The sequence below is a fragment of the Saccoglossus kowalevskii genome, chromosome 13 (assembly GCF_978046115.1).
Source record: "Saccoglossus kowalevskii chromosome 13, keSacKowa6.1, whole genome shotgun sequence".
Taxonomy (NCBI): Eukaryota; Metazoa; Hemichordata; class Enteropneusta; family Harrimaniidae; genus Saccoglossus; species Saccoglossus kowalevskii.
This window is the reverse complement of record NC_140653.1, coordinates 23,244,211-23,265,073: the sequence shown is the minus strand read 5'-3', so window position 1 is coordinate 23,265,073 and position 20,863 is coordinate 23,244,211. Positions and strand designations below refer to the sequence as shown.

The following is a 20,863-nucleotide window of genomic DNA, read 5'->3' as shown; positions in this document are numbered from 1 at the left end:
TTTAACCAAAATGTATGGATCACTAACCTATCCAATTCTAATCCTAATTTGTCCCCTGTATAATTCTAAAGTGTTGCACTCATGACTTGTGCAATTAAAAATGGCATTCTTATGACAAACCTTTTACGCACCCTTATACTACACCAATGCCAAAAATTGGAGCAAACAGACATAGTTGCTGGGTCCAGGATTCTAATCACAATGCATGTAACTCAAAGACTTTTTCTCAACATTAGGTTGTACAGACAGCCTCTGCATGGGGACCAATAATTATAGCGGGTATATTCTCTGCTACATTGTCTTCTGCTTTGGCAAGTATGGTTGGTGCTCCCAAAGTCTTTCAGGTGAGTATTCTCGGGGCGAACATTCAGGAAACCATCATGGTGAAAACAAAGACTGAAAATCCTCAGAAAACGGTACTTTAGGATAGCGGGTGTGATTCCCCTGAACAGCGTAACAAGATTATCCCTACATGTGCAACATATATATATTGAATTGCTCAGGATTACTTCAAAGTTGAGCTTGTGGTGTTTTCTTGACTTTAGCTGTTTTCACTGGCTCTTCGACCGGCGTTCCAAAACAGCTTGTGCATAGCCAATAGAAATACATGGTACAACGGTGTGTGTCTTAGCAATAAAGAAGGTTCTGTGACGAAGCTCCGCCCCTGAGAATAGCAAACTGACAAACCTAGTTAAATCCTCTAAACTATGTAGATAATTAGTTGTAATGGGAGAGGAAAAAAAAAATTTCAAAAAACAAAACAAAAAATGCATTATTAATGACAGTAGTTTTACAATGTCTATTTCAAGTTCAAACTATATATATGTGCACATGTTAGATATGATTTTAAAAAAAACCTAAACTAGGTTCTTTCGTTTTTAGTCACCGTTTGAACAATGTCTGATTAATTTTGGCTTACTGGTCCTCGTAGTTTCTGAATTGATTTGTATGTACACAAATATGTTTATCATTTATTCCTAGGCCGTATGTAAAGATAAGATATTTCCAAAGATATACTACTTTGCTGAAGGTACAGGTGCAAATAATGAACCAAGAAGAGCCTATATCTTGACATTCTTCATTGCACTTTCATTTATTCTTATAGGTAAGATCAGAGGTACATTACTTGGGGTTTGCAACTCGCATAGTACTGTATGGTGACATCATGTCAAGATCCCATTCAAGTCTCTTCTCGTAGATAGCGAGACTGAGGCTACGACCTTCTGACATGACGCATATCAATGTTCAAGGTTTGTAATGAAAAAAATAAACTTTTCTTGTCACCATCATAGTGAAAAATGTAATACATCGAAAATGTACAGAAAATATAGTTCTCGTAATCCGTCATATCGTGGGCAGCTATTTTGATCCACCTGGACATCCCAGTATCCTAGTTACCTCGGGCATGCGCATTCGCATTTTTTCTGAGTTGGAACGCTTATGCGAGAGTGGGATCTTGGTATCATGTCACCGTAGTTACAAACCCCAAGTAATGTACCTCTGGTAAGATAAATATTATTTATATTTCACTAACAGACTTTCTGGCCCAAATTTTCCTGCACTTTTTTTTTTTATATAATATTGTTCAATATTTATTGAAATGAACCCAAATTTTGGAGCCATCAAATAACATTTGAGTCAATTTTCATTTTTTACTCAAAAAATTTTGCTATTTTTCTCCCAAACCTCTGAAGGAAAGTGCAGACTATAAACTGGAATATTTTGTGAATTTGTGATAAAAAGAACTGGTGGTGAATAGGTTAAGTCTTCATACAACGTTTATATGTAGCTTTATGTGCAGCGACCTTTAATTGGATGTTTGTATATATAAAAAAAATCAGGTACAGATTTGTGCAATGGGGCAGTATTGTGTTATTCTGTATGGGAAATGACATTTTAAAGAAATCTTATTTATCTATCCACAGGTGAATTGAACGCTATTGCTCCAATTATATCAAACTTCTTCCTGATGTCATATGCTTTGATAAATTTCTCCTGTTTCTTAGCTTCACTAACAAGACCACCAGGTAAAGGTTAAGCTCAATAAATTCAGTGAATACATTAGTATTACTATTGTAAAATCTGTATTAGAAGCTGTGGTTTCTATTAAAATGGTACAATGCAACAGAGGGAAGCGGTTTCTTTTAAAACATCTACACAAATGTGAAATTGTGATTTTTGTTTTGTTTTCAATTGTTCAAAAAAAATGTGTGCGACTTCTGTTAGGGATGTGGCTTCTAATACAGATTTTACGATACTTTATATCTATATTTTCTTTGAAACAAAACGATTGCTGCAACATTTCATAATTGTGTGCAATGTATACAACCCGACTATTGAAAAACATTTTTTTTAACTCAAAATTCAAACACAGTGATTGTATTCTGTGACAGCAAGAAATATTTCAGTGTCAAATCACTGTTAATTCATGGTTCATGATTGAAGTACGTACTACAGACATCTCACTTCAGTCGTCACACCTAGCTGTGTTTGATATGTGTCCCATGCAACAATTGTAAGATATACTGTAAAATACTATGATACTTAAAACAATTTTATTAGATCCTCAGCAACTTCACAAATAATTAATAATACAACAGAATTCGTTGTGATGCATTTGTTGTTGATTTGCGCTATTTGTAGGTTGGCGTCCGGCTTTTGTGTTTTACAACATGTGGTTAGCGTTAGTAGCGTCACTTCTCTGTATAGCCGTTATGTTTATGATTAATTGGTGGGCAGCGTTGATCACTAAGACCATTGTCATAGGATTGTATCTGTATGTGAACCACACTAAACCTGGTAAGTCATTAGAATTTACCATCCTTTGATATCAACATCACATAGATTTTAGTTGTTGAAAATACGATTTCATTTATCCATTTGTTCCAAAAGCGTGGCTTTTTGTTACAAAGACAAAATACACATCTGCAAATCAATTTTGTTTTTGGTTTGACCGTTTTATAAGCAACTGGTGTCAGTTTTCGAAGACTAAACACCTGGTATAGCATAATAGGCAAGTCATATTTGTATAGCTATGTTCCTGTTTCTGTGTTCTCAACAATCCACACAGTAAATATGATTGACATATTATACAGAAGGTATGAATCAACATATATGAAATAATATTTGAAGGGACTTAATTTTTGTTAATAAAACCATTATAGACCTGACTAGGTGATGAAGGTTACTTGGTTGCTTAATTAACCCTTGGAACACAACCATTTTCTACAATTTATTTGTTAATTGATTTTCCATTAGTTACAGACAGGTCTAGATCAAATGTCCTATTTTGAAATAATTTACTTTGGCATACAAAGGGGTGTACAATTTATAAATTTCATTGCATTGTAATTTTATCATGTACATATATAGTTTTGTGTAGTGGTTTATTTACTGTAATGTTCAGTTTTTTTCATAGACTTTATTGCTATGCAGTCTGTGGTTTTTTCAAAACTGGCTACAAGTGCTGCTATCTTTGCCTTGATTTAGCTTCTCTCACAAGGTTGTCATGTTTTTAACATCGCTGCGATCTTTTCTTCAGAAATCAACTGGGGATCATCTACGCAGGCTTTTATTTACACCCAGTCTTTGCAGTCCACACTGAAACTGAACAATATTCCAGAGCATGTGAAAAATTTCAGGTAACGATATAATAAGATATAAGAGAAGATAGAAATTGTCATACATTACAAAACAAATAAAGAAAGAAACAACAACAAAACGCTATTAATGCTCCCAACTCTGGTCTTGATGAACTAAGCTTTGGGAAGTGACATGTTTGTTGCTCATAATAGGAATACATTTATCACTTTTACTACTGGTTCTATGTAAATTTCTGCTCTGTTAAATTAATACAGTCTATGTGCCCTATAAGTGTTTTTATCTTTAACTTAGTTATGTGTACATTGATCACATATATAATATGTCAACTGATAACCCAGCCTGTCCCCTGTCCCCTGTTCTCACTACATATACGTCATTTCTCGGTTCTGCTACTTATCAGGCTTTGCGTTTTGAAAATTGTTTGTGAGCAAGAAATGGCTCTCCTGACCAGTAAGCAATTATGGAGCGATGCTTATTAAAATCTCCTAGAAATGGTGTGATTTGAGAGTGATAATTAGCTCCATGGATCTTTACTGATGGATGCAAGGAGGGGTAACTTTTCTCGAATAACATTTCCCAAAGTACATTACAGTAGCTGTTGTACAACAACATTAAACCAATAGTTATCGAAGTGGAGGGCACAACTGTAAAATTCTTTATTGAGGCCGCAGATTTAATTAAAATTCATTTTTTCAATGGACGAATTCAGATTCGTGAAGTCTTGGTGCGGCTTTAATTAGAGCATTCACTTCAGTAACAGTGGCAATCTGATTAAAATCTGATGTAGTGTACGGGCTTTAATTATTTTGGCTATAAACTTATTTTAATTTTATTTTTTATTACTTTTGTTATTAATGCCTTTTTATTTTACTTTGATTTTGTGATTTTTTTTAATTCTGCCCTACCTACATCTGATCCGACGCCTATGTAAGTCCCGTTCAAATCTCGCGTAAGTAACATCCAATCACAGCCCCCCTTTTATACAGGCTGTCGGTTGCTTACTTTTCAGTGTAGCGATACTCTACGGGCAATCTTTTACAATGTTTGTCATTACATTGAATATTTTTTTCACTTCCAACAAATGTGTACACTTCCAGATACATCTTCGCCAGCCAAGGTTCGTTCATTCAGTCATCGCTTCAATTTTACATCACTGAGCATAATTATCTAGAATGGAAGCAAAAAAATAAGTAAATCGTAATGATTAGAACACTGTAAACAGCTATAGTAAACAATGCAAACTGATTTTAAATTGTATAACGGTCACCGGCCCACGGCATCGACGCAGAAAATTGGAGCAAACAAATATTTCCTGATCAATTGCGATGTGTTCCAAATAAAAAATATGTTATTCCAGTCCAAATCAGCTCAATTACTTTAATAAAGAGTTATTGTATAATGTACAAAATGTTGATACAATTTGACGAATATTTACAGCTACGGCTTCAATACCGTAGACGATGTTGGCCCGATCTTCAACAAAACATCACCCGTCTCCAGGGCAGGCGACTGGAAAAAGACACTGGTGTTCGGTCGAAACGGTGGAAACAAAATCGTCACTCCCAGAATAACTATGCAAAATAACGATCTAAAGTCGAACCATTCGAGCCACAATATTAACATAAAAATGACTTTCGTTGCATTTGACAATGATAAACTTACCGTAAAGCCGTGTTATTCTCGATCGCTAACGTCGGTATAATCCGCCATTTTATTTGAGTGTTTGCCACCCGACTCCGCCCGGTGACGTCATCATGTGCGCTATAGAAAGAGGTCTGTGATTCGTTGACTAAAATCGTCGATAGTGGGTCTCGTTGAAATCTCGTTACGTAGGCATCGGCTCAGATGTAGGTAGGGCGGAATTAAAAAAATCACAAAATCAAAGTAAAATAATAAAATAAAATAAAATAAAATAAAATAAAATAAAAGGGCATTAATAACAAAAGTAATAAAAAATAAAATTAAAATAAGTTTATAGCCAAAATAATTAAAGCCCGTACACTACATCAGATTTTAATCAGATTGTAACAGTGGGAAATTTTTTCAAAAAACAAAGGCCAGAAGGGATAATGATATGCTAATGAGATGCACGACACTCGATTGCAACTTTGTTGCGATTCTAAGCGCACTTTCGTATTTTTACACACAGACAAACTTGTACACAAACAAAATTTCACACTGTATAACATACTGCACAATAATTAATATCTACAAATAGATTTGTATGCATTTGCAGATTACGGTACTGTACTACAATCTCTTGAATAGACTAATTTGTTAGCACTGGTATAGGTCACAAGTGAGAGACAGCCGTCTGACACAGTCGATTGCGTTCGACTTCCGGCAGAGTGACTGTACCGATACATTCCATGTTTAATTTAGACATCCGGGAAATTAAAATAAAAAAATAGAAAAAGTCAATAAAAAAAAAAATGTTTGCATGATACCGGTAACAAAAAAAATACTCAGTATACTATTTCATGTAATATATATTAATTTTCTTATTTTTTTTTGATAACGAAAAGTATATTCTAAAAGAAGTAAAAACAAAAACGAATGCATTCTTAGTAGCTAATGATCACGGTAACGGTCATGCTGCGTTTCACACAAGTGAATAACTTACTTGTTTTCGAAGTGTTATAATTGCTGATTATTACTCAGTAGTGATTACAATAACGTACAAAAAATAAATTCGTTGAATTGTTGTGAAAATTCAACTTAGTTTCACCGCAAGCGAATGATTTCGGTCACATATAAACGCTCGATTCGATACGATATCTGCCATGTTTGTTAAAACATCTTTTTTGACCTGATAGGTCAAGTCGCTATTTAACCAATCAAAACGCTGGATGGTGCCAACGTGATTAAATTACCATAGCTCATTTAAATATGTTAATGTAGTTCAGCGACCTCATGGTAAACAAAACACGGAAGAGATTTATCGTTGTTGTAGTGCGATCGTTTGGCTTTTGATGGGAAAACGGCATGATTTTTTTTTAAATCAAGAAATTAGTTGTTTTCGAAAGATAAGCTGAGCACTTAAGAAGAATTTAACACTTTTGTCGATAATAAAAAAAGCTGTGACCTCAAATATGATTTTTACGGTATTCAGTTTTAATGTTCGGAAGAGAAAATTATTGACTCAATAATATGGGGTTATTATGAAGATATCGAAAAGTATGCACAAAGACAGTACAGTGGGAGTATCAACCCATGCGCAGGGGAGGTCGATGCAACGGCGTAGTGTCTGAGTGCATACTTTGCGGTATCCTTGTAATAACTTTATTATACATCTTTTCAAAAAAGTTTTATTTAGCAAACGTCTTTGTGTGGATTCCGGCAATCCCTGGGGCTGCCATGTTTATTTTTATTATTAGAGGACGCCTACACACATAATATTTCCATATTTGGGATTGCACGTTTCCTAATATGGTAGGATGAAAATACCCAGTGCAATATCGCATATTTACAGCACGCTATAACTTATGGTATGGTAACAGATGATGAGTTTTATTCAGCAATATGTTACCGTGTTTTCAAACATGAGGTATAATAAATCCTATTATTCCTGTAAGTATAAAACAAAAATGATGGTTTATATGTGCAGCTTGTCTTTAAAATAACAATTTGTGTTTTACTGAATATATAATTATATTTGATTCCAGGCCACAGTGTCTTGTGTTGACTGGTGCGCCTAATTGCAGGCCAGCACTGGTACATTTTGTGTCGCATCTTACTAAGAACACCAGTCTGATGGTGTGTGGTCATGTGTTGCAGGTAAGTGTGATAAGCTTCATAGTCAAATGGCAAATATAGCTGAATAAATTGCTATGGAAATTTGAAAAGCAGATGACCATTTTGCAATTGAGTCAATGGGTATCTGTTTTTCAGTAGGAATCAGGCGGAAAGATGGACTGTCACTCTGAGAAGGGTTCATAACTGATAATGTATACTGTTCCTTGTCAAATTTTGACAACAAACTACCCAAATCAACAAACTCATTACACCAAATTTTGTTTTTAACTTTGTCTGGCACCCAAGCGCCTAATGGAACAGTTACACTTGTAAAATGACTAACTTTCCCTCCTTCCACCTGCTCCTGTACCGAATATTGTGGACAGGAACCTGTTATTTCGTTAACTGTATTCAGAACTGCATTTTCAACCACTGTTGTAGTAGCTGGGATGCTCGTACAAGTTGTTGGTGTTGCAATGACCGATTCCCCGAGTGTGTTAGCTTGACTTGTTTGCATCGAGTTTGCTAGTCCATTAGTTCCTGGCTGCAAACAAAGACTGTTAACTTTTTCACCACCAGTTCCCTTTTTTTCATCACAAATTCACAAAATAGTCCATCTATAGTCTGCACTTTCCTTCAGACTATTGGAACAAAAATAGTCAATTTTGTCTGTTGGCTCCAAAATTAGGCGTTATAAGAATTATAAGAAGAAAGTGCAGAAAAATTAGTGAGAGAAAGTCTGATAGTGAAAATGTTATGTTGGGTCTATATTCTTGTCATTTTCCAGATATTGAATTGCTGGATTCATTGACACAAAAATAGCACTTATGGTATTTGTATGTACTTTTCTTTGTGATTCAATTGATATGACCAGCATTCTTGTCACAAAATTTGATAATCTTTCACTGTCTGACCTACTGATATTACATACTTTATATTCTATGGAAATATTTTCAAGTAAATGTCACAGTTAGTTAATTATATTAATCTAAAGTTTGCTTTTTAGCATTATCATTTTCGATACAATACAGAATGACAATGTTCTTGTCTTCAATATTGGTTTAATGAGGCTGGTTGAGATCCATACCACAAATTAACATACAGTCCTTGGAATAATTTTTGTATTTCACTTTGGAAAGAGATTTTGTATCCTTAATCCTTGGTATCTCAGCACAACTTATTATTATTGTCTATGTACAGGGCGAACAGAAAAACAACCTTCCTCAATTGATATCAAACTACCAAAACCAGTGGTTGAAAAAGGAGCGAGTGAAGGCGTTTTATTCACCAACATGTGCTTCTAACTTATTAGTAGGAGTCGAGTCACTCATGCAGGTTAGTGTTACAGCATCACAGTTTTTGGAAGAGCAACTTTAATCACCTCCAGAATGTATTTAGGTTGTTTTAATCACCTCAAGAGGGCACCATATATTACAAGTATTTGTTTTTCCAATCACCTCTAGAGGGCGCTGTACATTACATGTCTTTGTTTTTGATAATCACCTTCAGAGGCAATCTGATTAAAATCTGATGTAGTGTAGGGGCTTTAATTATTTTATTAATTTTTTTTTTTATTATATTTGTTATTAATGCCTTTTTATTTTATTATTTTACTTTGATTTTGATTTTGTGATTTTTTTTAATTCCGCCCTACCTACATCTGATTCGATGCCTATGTAAGTCCCGTTCAAATCTCGCGTAAGTAACAGCCAATCACAGCCTCCCTTTTATACAGGCTGTCAGTTGCTTACTTTTCAGTGTATACGGGCAAGCTTTCTGTACATTATATTTTGCCCACTTGAATAAACCATTAATAGAAAATTGCTAGTACATTTTTATTTACAGAAGAAATTTTACAATTTTTGTCATTACATTGAATATTTTTTTCACTTCCAACAAATGTGTACACTTCCAGATACATCTTCGCCAGCCAAGGTTTGTTCATTCAGTCAGTCATCGCTTCAATTTTACATCAAACACTGAGCATAATTATCTAGAATGGAAGCAAAAAAATGAGTAAATCGTAATGATTAGAACACTGTTAACAGCTATAGTAAACAATGCAAACTGATTTTAAATTGTATAACGGTCACCGGCCCACGGAATCGACGCAGAAAATTGGAGTAAAAAATATTTCTTGATCAATTGCGATGTGTTCCAAATAAAAAATATTTTATTCCAGTCCAAATCAGCTCAATTACTTTAATAAAGATTTATTGTATAATGTACAAAATGTTGATACAATTTGATGAATATTTACAGCTACGGCTTCAATACCGTAGACGATTTTTGCCTGATCGTCAACAAAACATCACCTGTCTCCAGGGCAAGCGACTGGAAAAAGACACCGGTGTTCTGTCGAACCGGTGGAAACAAAATCGTCACTCCCAGAATAACTACGCAAAATAACGATCTAAACTCGAACCATTCGAGCCACAATATTAACATAAAAATGACTTTCGTTGCATTTGACAATGATAAACTTACCGAAAAGCCGTGTTATTCTCGGTCACTAATTATAACGTCGGTATAATTCGCCATTTTATTTGAGTGTGTTTGCCACCTGACTCTGCCCGGTGACGTCATCATGTGCGCTATAGAAGGAGGTCTGTGATTCGTTGACTAAAATCGCCGATAGTGGGTCTCGTTGAAATCTCGTTACATAGGCATCGGATCAGATGTATGTAGGGCGGAATTAAAAAAAACACGAAATCAAAATCAAAGTAAAATGATAATAAAATAAAAAGGCATTAATAACAAAAGTAATAAAAAATAAAATTAAAATAAGTTTATAGCCAAAATAATTAAAGCCCGTACACTACATCAGATTTTAATCAGATTGCTTCAGAGGGCACCATATATTACAAGTATTTGTTTTTCCAATCACCTCTAGAGGGCGCTGTAGATTACAAGCGTTTGTTTATGATAATCACCTCCAGAGGGCACCATATATTACAAGTATTTGGCTGGTTCCCGCCTCAAGTGTCATGGCGTACCAAGCCACAAGAGGCCGGTAACTAGTAATGAATCCGGCATTCTGATTGGTCCATCACTTTCTCGTTGCTTGTTCTATTTCTCTCTGTCACCTGACGTCAGCGCTTACGCTCGTGGCCGTTCAGGGGTTTCCTTTTACTTTCGAAAGTTGGGTGAATAAAAAACTGTTTCTTTTGTTATAAATTTTCACAGAAACAGCGAGGAATGTCAGAAACATCTCAAATGTGTAAATCTAAGCAGGCAGTATGTTTGAGAATGGCTTTATTGTAGTATTATAGACATGTTTACGCAGAACGGAACTTGGAATGTTTTCAAATTACGTCACTCAGTCACGTGCCTTCCGGCCGGAAAACCGGCCCAAATGGAACAATATGGCGATTACTAGTTACCTGCATCCTACTGGCCATTCGCAAAGGACGCCGGGAACCAGCGAATTACAAGTATTTGTTTTTTCAATCACCTCTAGAGGGCGCTGTAGATTACAAGCGTTTGTTTATGATAATCACCTCCAGAGGGCACTATATGTTACAAGTATTTTTTTTTCAAATTACCTCCAGCAGGTGCTGTAGATTGTTTTTTAATAACCTTCAAAAAGTATTTATTTTTTTAAATTGCCTACAGAGGTTGCCTTCTATTCCAGCAGCATTTCTGCTTTAACTTTAGTATGATATAAATATTAAAAAGACACCACTTCATTTCTTGTTTATTTTATTTTAGCTGTGTGGTCTAGGAAAGATGAGAACCAATACCTTGTTTCTTGGATTTAAAAATAACTGGTTAACTGATGATGCTGAAAAAGTTGAAGAATATGTCAATATCATACAGTGAGTTTGACCTGACTGATCCCATTTCATTCACCCATATTAAGCACACTTCTAATTACTTTGGTTCTTTCTTTCATATCTGTAAAGGGGGAAAATTCACTGGGTTTCATATTATCAGAAACCTACTGTAAAGGGGGAAAAATCACTGGGTTTCATATCACAAACTGGGTTTCATATCAGAAACATACTGTAAAGGGAGAAAATTCACTGGTTTCATATCACCATCTGGGTTTCATATCAGAAACATACTGTAAAGGGGAAAAATTCACTGGGTTTCATATCAGAAACCTACGTAAAGAGGGAAAATTCACTGGGTTTCATATTACAAACTGGGTTTCATATCAGAAACATACTGTAAAGGGGGAAATTCACTGGGTTTCATATCAGAAACATACTGTAAAGGGGGAAAATCACTGGGTTTCATATCAGAAACATGCTGTAAAGGGGGAAAATTCACTGGGTTTCATATCAGAAACACACTGTAAAGGGAGAAAATTCACTGGGTTTCATATCAGAAACATACTGTAAAGGGAGAAAATTCACTGGGTTTCATATCACCATCTGGGTTTCATATCATAAACATACTGTAAAGGGGAAAAATTCACTGGGTTTTATATCAGAAACCTACGTAAAGAGGGAAAATTCACTGGGTTTCATATTACAAACTGGGTTTCATATCAGAAACATACTGTAAAGGGTGAAAATTCACTGGGTTTCATATCAGAAACATGCTGTAAAGGGGGAAAATTCACTGGGTTTCATATTACAAACTGGGTTTCATATCAGAAACATACTGTAAAGGGAGAAAATTCACTGGGTTTCATATCACCATCTGGGTTTCATATCAGAAACATACTGTAAAGGGGAAAAATTCTCTGGGTTTTAAATCAGAAACCTACGTAAAGAGGGAAAATTCACTGGGTTTCATATTACAAACTGGGTTTCATATCAGAAACATACTGTAAAGGGTGAAAATTCACTGGGTTTCATATCAGAAACATGCTGTAAAGGGGGAAAATTCACTGGGTTTCATATCAGAAACATGCTGTAAAGGGGGAAAATTCACTGGGTTTCATATTACAAACTGGGTTTCATATCAGAAACATACTGTAAAGGGGGAAAATTCACTGGGTTTCATATCAGAAACATGCTGTAAAGGGGGAAAATTCACTGGGTTTCATATCAGAAACATACTGTAAAGGGGGAAAATTCACTGGGTTTCATATCAGAAACATGCTGTAAAGGGGGAAAATTCACTGGGTTTCATATCAGAAACATACTGTAAAGGGGAAAAATTCACTGGGTTTTATATCAGAAACCTACGTAAAGAGAGAAAATTCACTGGGTTTCATATTACAAACTGGGTTTCATATCAGAAACATGCTGTAAAGGGGGAAAATTCACTGGGTTTCAAATCACCATCTGGGTTTCATATCAGAAACATGCTGTAAAGGGGGAAAATTCACTGGGTTTCATATTACAAACTGGGTTTCATATCAGAAACATACTGTAAAGGGGAAAAATTCACTGGGTTTTATATCAGAAACCTACGTAAAGAGGGAAAATTCACTGGGTTTCATATTACAAACTGGGTTTCATATCAGAAACATACTGTAAAGGGGAAAAATTCACTGGGTTTTATATCAGAAACCTACGTAAAGAGGGAAAATTCACTGGGTTTCATATTACAAACTGGGTTTCATATCAGAAACATACTGTAAAGGGTGAAAATTCACTGGGTTTCATATCAGAAACGTACTGTGAAGGGGGAAATTCACTGGGTTTCATATCAGAAACATGCTGTAAAAGGGGAAAATTCACTGGGTTTAAGTTGAGCTGATTTGAAGTTGCACTATGTTTTGAATTCACTGGTTTGTGAAGAAAACAATACATTTAATTGTTTAACTTTGTATATTCCCTAGGTTTAATTTAGTGCATTCAGCAAAATAAAGCATAAATAAAACCCAGCAAATAATCAAGTCCTATCCAGTATATGATGTCCTCCCACTAAATGACGGAATTTGTTTCTGAATTTGTCAACCAAAGCACCTAAATCATCAACAACCCAAATCAATGTATATATTAATTTACTTTTTATGCCCATACTGCATACTGGTCTAATAAATATGTCTTGATTTGGACAAACAAAATTTGAAACAAATGAAAAAAAATTTTCCATCTTTTTCTAGGAGTTCAGTAAGATGTTATCCATACATAGTTGATTTATAGGCTAATGTAGGCTTAGTGAGAAGCTGACAAATCTTGCTGGCAATTATGTCATGGATTGTTTTTTTATCTTTGTAGTTCTGCATTTGATTTATATTATGCTGTGTGTATCTTGAGAATAAAAGAAGGTTTGGATATATCAGCTGCTTTAGAAGATATTGACGGATACAGTGCTGCATGTGGTGAGTTTTCTGCCATATTTATTTTGTTTATAATCAAATTTGTTTACCACAAATTTTTACAGCAAATAGAATATGAGTTAAGGGTTAAGTCTTGTGTATTTTAGACAAGTAATATAATGTACCAATTTGTAAGCCCACATTTTTTTAATGAGTCAACTGATCGCAGATTTCTCATTTTTTAGAATCAACTGAAAGCAAAGCTAAAGTCCTTGAGGAGCTGTCTGAAAGTGACGAGGATGAAGAAATTGATACAGAATGTACATCTCCGAAGTTGAAGAGTAATGATGAGGTGGCTGTTCCAATGATTGCGAGTAGTACACAGCTAGTGAAAGGCGAACAAATACGTGACGTTATAAAGACATTGAAGAAATTCCAAGAAAAACAAGGCAAAGGAACTATTGATGTTTGGTGGCTGTTTGATGATGGTGGTGAGTTCATGTCGCACCTTATTTGATAATACCAATTGATTCCTTATTTGGTAATAGCTTTTGCAAGATGCTGATTAATTCTGTATTTGGGAATAATTCTTTTGTACTTATGTTAACGAGTTTCTTATTTGATAAATATTTCATGTAAGTTACGAAATTTCTTATTTGGTATTCTGTGACTATTCTGATGAATTCCTTATTTGGTATTTTTTGTATTGCAGTTCTGCTTATGAAATCCTTATTTGGTATTCTGTGACTATATTCTAATGAATTACTTATTTGGTAATTATTCTGTTGCAGTTCTGCTTATGAATTCCTTATTTGGTATTCTGTAACTATATTCTGATGAATTCCATATTTGGTAATTATTCTGTTGCAGTTCAGCTTATGAATTTCTTATTTGGTATTTAGTGACTATATTCTGGTGAATTCCTTATTTGGTAGTTATTGTGTTGCATTTCTGCTTATGAATTCCTTATTTGGTATTTTGTGACTATATTCTGATGAATTCCATATTTGGTAATTATTGTATTGCAGTTCTACTTATGAATTCTTTATTTAGTATTCTGTGTGACTATATTCTGATGAATTCCTTATTTGGTAATTATTGTGTTGCAGTTCTGCTTATGAATTCCTTATTTGGTGTTCAGTGACTATATTCTGGTAAATTCCTTATTTAGTAGTTATTGTGTTGCATTTCTGCTTATGAATTCCTTATTTGGTATTTTGTGACTATATTCTGATGAATTCCATATTTGGTGTTTATTGTGTTGCAGTTCTGCTTATGAATTCCTTATTTGGTATTGTTTGACTAATCTGATGAATTCCCTATTTGGTAATTTTTGTATTGCAGTTCTGCTTATGAATTCCTTATTTGGTATTCTGTGACTATTTTCTGATGAATTCCTTATATGAATTCTTTTATTTAGTATTCTGTGTGACTACTCTAATTATTATTTAGTATTCTGTGTGACTACTCTAATTAATTACTTATTTGGTAATTATTGTGTTGCAGTTCTGCTTATGAATTCTTTATTTGGTATTCTGTGACTATATTCTGATGAATTCCATATTTGGTGTTTATTGTTTTGCAGTTCTGCTTATGAATTCCTTATTTGGTATTGTTTGACTAATCTGATGAATTCCCTATTTGGTAATTTTTGTATTGCAGTTCTGCTTATGAATTCCTTATTTGGTATTCTGTGACTATTTTCTGATGAATTCCTTATTTGGTAATTATTGTGTTGCAGTTCTGCTTATGAATTCCATATTTGGTGTTTATTGTGTTGCAGTTCTGCTTATGAAATTCCTTATTTGGTATTCTAATGAATTCCTTGTATTGGTAACTTCTAACATGGCTATGTGCCCCCCACCAATCAGATCCCCAGATTCACGATATATATTCTCTGTATATAAAACATGGCTTTGTCAGCTAATTTTGATTGACTGTACCGCACAAAACAAATATAATTGAATAAATTGTTTCCATGTTAGAAGCCAGTTATCAAATGACACTATCTTTATACATGGTTATATCTAAATAAAACTTACATGGCAGTGAGTTTGGGGATTCATTCTTGTTTAAATTTGCTCATTCTCAACACAATAATAAGTTACAAAATTATTTTAAAAAGTTATTGTCAAGATATGTGCTCATTAGTAATAATTTTATGAATTTTTCAGGAATCAGTCATCAGATGTCCCCTCCCCTTTTTTAATCTCCTGTGGAAGTAATGAGTTTGGTGTACCTGTATCTTGAGATAATTTGCAGACATTCGAGGCCATGTCTATGCATACTAAGTAGCTAATTTGCATACTTAATTATCTCCTTCTCAGCCTGTTTAAACAAAATCTAAAACTTATGAACAGATTTAGATCAAATTTGTTATATATTGGTGCTGAACATCTGTAGGCTGATAATGCTAGCTTCTAATGCCACTGCTCCTTCTCTGAACGCAGAGTACAACTTTGATTTTTTCTTTGTGATACTTCAATTTTTAGCCACTTATATATTCTACATTCACAGGCTTGACTTTACTCATACCATACTTAATATCCTTGAGATCCCAATGGGATGGATGTAAACTGCGGGTGTTCACCAGTGGTAAAAGAAATCAGATTGACAGGGATAAAATGAAGTAAGTAATTATAATAATATGAGGTTATTATTTTATTATTTTGTTCGAACTTGGTACATACATTAGATATTACAGGTTCCTGATGCACTTATGTTATTTTTTAGATCAGATTCAGAATGGCTGACTAGTGGCCATTTTGTTTTAATGAATTGGCTTCTAGAGCCATATCTCTGACATGCTCTGACTGACTATGTTCAAATTTTATATATTCATTATACATGTATTCAAAATGGCTGATTTTGTTTTAATTAATGCTGTTGCAGAGCAATATCTTTCAATACACGTTTGACGATCAGATACAAATTCAATCATTTAAATGTTAAACAATCATCATATTCCTGACATGTTTATATTCCAGCTATATTACTATAAACTAAACCAAATATCTTAAATTTGATAACTAACGGGGACTGTCTCATGCATGGCTTGTTATTATTGTTATTATACATCTTTTCCTTCCAATGATATATCATTGAAATGTCAAAATCAAAAAAGTTTAGAACAGAATCAGCAAACTTCTTTGTGTAGAGTCAGGTCAAACCCTGGTGGCAGCCATGTTTGTTTTTATTATCAGAGGACGCTTATGCACGTAATCGCATTTCGCATTCGCATTTTCTTATATGGTAAAATGAAAATACCTCGTAAAACAGGGCACATTGTAACCTATTGCATTACGTTGACAGATGTATAATAATAATCCATAAATACAGATAAAAATGTGTGTATTAAATCTATATTTGTTGCCTAATTGGCAGGCCCTCTAGAGATGCAATTAAAATAAAAGATAAACCTCTCGGTGCTGATGTTACATGAAAAAGGTCCACATTTCTTCAATTTTTTGCACCAATCAAGCTACATTCTTGTTGAAAAAATAATAATTCTGAAATAATACTTGTGTAAGGTATATTTTTAAAGCTATACATATGTATGCATTGTTTCAGTAGCCATGAGAACTTCTGATTCTGACTTGTATTGCCCAGTACTGGTAATCCAATGAAGACTTCTCCCTCTTCTCATTTACATATATGTCTACTTTATTCATTTACAGCATGGCCAGTATGTTGAGTAAATACTGGCAATCCAATGAAGACTTCTCCCTCTTCTCATTTACATATATGTCTACTTTATTCATTTACAGCATGGCCAGTATGTTGAGTAAATACTGGCAATCCAATGAAGACTTCTCCCTCTTCTCATTTACATATATGTCTACTTTATTCATTTACAGCATGGCCAGTATGTTGAGTAAATACTGGCAATCCAATGAAGACTTCTCCCTCTTCTCATTTACATATATGTCTACGTTATTCTTTTACAGCATGGCCAGTATGTTGAGTAAATACTGGCAATCCAATGAAGACTTCCCCCTCTTCTCATTTACATATATGTCTACTTTATTCATTTACAGCATGGCCAGTATGTTGAGTAAATACTGGCAATCCAATGAAGACTTCTCCCTCTTCTCATTTACATATATGTCTACTTTATTCATTTACAGCATGGCCAGTATGTTGAGTAAATACTGGCAATCCAATGAAGACTTCCCCCTCTTCTCATTTACATATATGTCTACTTTATTCATTTACAGCATGGCCAGTATGTTGAGTAAATACTGGTAATCCAATGAAGACTTCTCCCTCTTCTCATTTACATATATGTCCGCTTTATTCTTTTACAGCATGGCCAGTATGTTGAGTAAATACTGGCAATCCAATGAAGACTTCCCCCTCTTCTCATTTACATATATGTCTACTTTATTCTTTTACAGCATGGCCAGTATGTTGAGTAAATACTGGCAATCCAATGAAGACTTCCCCCTCTTCTCATTTACATATATGTCTACTTTATTCATTTACAGCATGGCCAGTATGTTGAGTAAATACTGGCAATCCAATGAAGACTTCTCCCTCTTCTCATTTACATATATGTCTACTTTATTCATTTACAGCATGGCCAGTATGTTGAGTAAATACTGGCAATCCAATGAAGACTTCTCCCTCTTCTCATTTACATATATGTCTACTTTATTCATTTACAGCATGGCCAGTATGTTGAGTAAATACTGGCAATCCAATGAAGACTTCTCCCTCTTCTCATTTACATATATGTCTACTTTATTCATTTACAGCATGGCCAGTATGTTGAGTAAATACTGGCAATCCAATGAAGACTTCTCCCTCTTCTCATTTACATATATGTCTACTTTATTCATTTACAGCATGGCCAGTATGTTGAGTAAATACTGGCAATCCAATGAAGACTTCTCCCTCTTCTCATTTACATATATGTCTACTTTATTCATTTACAGCATGGCCAGTATGTTGAGTAAATACTGGCAATCCAATGAAGACTTCTCCCTCTTCTCATTTACATATATGTCTACTTTATTCATTTACAGCATGGCCAGTATGTTGAGTAAATACTGGCAATCCAATGAAGACTTCTCCCTCTTCTCATTTACATATATGTCTACTTTATTCATTTACAGCATGGCCAGTATGTTGAGTAAATACTGGCAATCCAATGAAGACTTCTCCCTCTTCTCATTTACATATATGTCTACTTTATTCATTTACAGCATGGCCAGTATGTTGAGTAAATACTGGCAATCCAATGAAGACTTCTCCCTCTTCTCATTTACATATATGTCTACTTTATTCATTTACAGCATGGCCAGTATGTTGAGTAAATACTGGCAATCCAATGAAGACTTCTCCCTCTTCTCATTTACATATATGTCTACTTTATTCTTTTACAGCATGGCCAGTATGTTGAGTAAATACTGGCAATCCAATGAAGACTTCTTCCTCTTCTCATTTACATATATGTCTACTTTATTCATTTACAGCATGGCCAGTATGTTGAGTAAATACTGGCAATCCAATGAAGACTTCCCCCTCTTCTCATTTACATATATGTCTACTTTATTCATTTACAGCATGGCCAGTATGTTGAGTAAATACTGGCAATCCAATGAAGACTTCTCCCTCTTCTCATTTACATATATGTCTACTTTATTCATTTACAGCATGGCCAGTATGTTGAGTAAATACTGGCAATCCAATGAAGACTTCTCCCTCTTCTCATTTACATATATGTCTACTTTATTCATTTACAGCATGGCCAGTATGTTGAGTAAATACTGGCAATCCAATGAAGACTTCTCCCTCTTCTCATTTACATATATGTCTACTTTATTCATTTACAGCATGGCCAGTATGTTGAGTAAATACTGGCAATCCAATGAAGACTTCTCCCTCTTCTCATTTACATATATGTCTACTTTATTCATTTACAGCATGGCCAGTATGTTGAGTAAATACTGGCAATCCAATGAAGACTTCTCCCTCTTCTCATTTACATATATGTCTACTTTATTCATTTACAGCATGGCCAGTATGTTGAGTAAATACTGGCAATCCAATGAAGACTTCTCCCTCTTCTCATTTACATATATGTCTACTTTATTCATTTACAGCATGGCCAGTATGTTGAGTAAATACTGGCAATCCAATGAAGACTTCTCCCTCTTCTCATTTACATATATGTCTACTTTATTCATTTACAGCATGGCCAGTATGTTGAGTAAATACTGGCAATCCAATGAAGACTTCTCCCTCTTCTCATTTACATATATGTCTACTTTATTCATTTACAGCATGGCCAGTATGTTGAGTAAATACTGGCAATCCAATGAAGACTTCTCCCTCTTCTCATTTACATATATGTCTACTTTATTCATGTACAGCATGGCCAGTATGTTGAGTAAATACTGGCAATCCAATGAAGACTTCTCCCTCTTCTCATTTACATATATGTCTACTTTATTCATTTACAGCATGGCCAGTATGTTGAGTAAATACTGGCAATATACTCAGCATGTACGCTTCTCCCTCTTCTCATTTACATATATGTCTACTTTATTCTTGTACAGCATGGCCAGTATGTTGAGTAAATACTGGCAATCCAATGAAGACTTCTCCCTCTTCTCATTTACATATATGTCTACTTTATTCATTTACAGCATGGCCAGTATGTTGAGTAAATACTGGCAATAAGACTTCTTCCTCTTCTCATTTACATATATGTCTACTTTATTCTTTTACAGCATGGCCAGTATGTTGAGTAAATTTCGTATTGACTACTCAGCTATAGAAGTGCTGTCAGACATCAGTAAGAAACCACAAAAAGAAAGGTACTTATCACCTATTTCTTTTTCTAAGATTTATATGTCTTTCATGGATACAATTGAGGTTACTATATAGGTACTGCAAAAGTATAGACAATGAAAATGCACTAAAGCAATATGGTACATTTTCCTTGTTTTGTGTCATTCCAGTTTGAGGAGGTTTGAAGAACTCATCCAACCACATCTGCTTAAAACGAATGAAGGTGAAACAGAAGAACAGTTTCCTTGGAAAATTACAGCAGAATCATTACTCACATTAACGAATAAAGTAAGAACTCCTTATGCCTTAATACAGAATAAATTTTGAAAGTAATTGTTATTAAGTTACATTAAAAACAGGGACGAAGATATGACCGCGTGTGTGAGTGTCCATTCTCTCCTACATATATCTTGGACATGCCTGGGTCGATCACATCCATAGTTATCATGGTCATTATTTACCAAAAATTCATTAAAATCAAGCATTTTCGCCATTCTCGTCAAGATCTCAACTTTGATGCACATTATTTTGCTTTTCAGTTTGAATTTAAAATGGCCAACTGGG

General features: G+C 34.5%; 1 protein-coding gene and 1 long non-coding RNA gene across 2 annotated transcripts in view; one reads left to right on the top strand and one right to left on the bottom strand.

Moving 5' to 3' along the window:
* Positions 1 to 20,863, top strand: part of LOC102808001 (solute carrier family 12 member 2-like) — a 46,969-nt gene that overhangs the window by 19,459 nt on the left and 6,647 nt on the right. Inside the window, exons 10-22 of the mRNA XM_085507086.1 lie at positions 237 to 344; positions 982 to 1,105; positions 1,926 to 2,027; positions 2,644 to 2,799; positions 3,542 to 3,641; positions 7,269 to 7,380; positions 8,539 to 8,673; positions 11,050 to 11,156; positions 13,461 to 13,564; positions 13,747 to 13,992; positions 16,019 to 16,130; positions 20,239 to 20,325; positions 20,470 to 20,587. Of these exons, the coding sequence (XP_085363212.1) occupies positions 237 to 344; positions 982 to 1,105; positions 1,926 to 2,027; positions 2,644 to 2,799; positions 3,542 to 3,641; positions 7,269 to 7,380; positions 8,539 to 8,673; positions 11,050 to 11,156; positions 13,461 to 13,564; positions 13,747 to 13,992; positions 16,019 to 16,130; positions 20,239 to 20,325; positions 20,470 to 20,587 (1,611 nt within the window). The remainder of the gene's footprint in view (positions 1 to 236; positions 345 to 981; positions 1,106 to 1,925; positions 2,028 to 2,643; positions 2,800 to 3,541; positions 3,642 to 7,268; positions 7,381 to 8,538; positions 8,674 to 11,049; positions 11,157 to 13,460; positions 13,565 to 13,746; positions 13,993 to 16,018; positions 16,131 to 20,238; positions 20,326 to 20,469; positions 20,588 to 20,863) is intronic.
* LOC146735087 (uncharacterized) lies at positions 4,424 to 5,410 on the bottom strand. Its single transcript, XR_014931405.1, has 2 exons — positions 5,266 to 5,410; positions 4,424 to 4,770 (listed from the first exon to the last, which is right to left on the bottom strand). It is a non-coding gene; the product is annotated as an uncharacterized LOC146735087 (long non-coding RNA).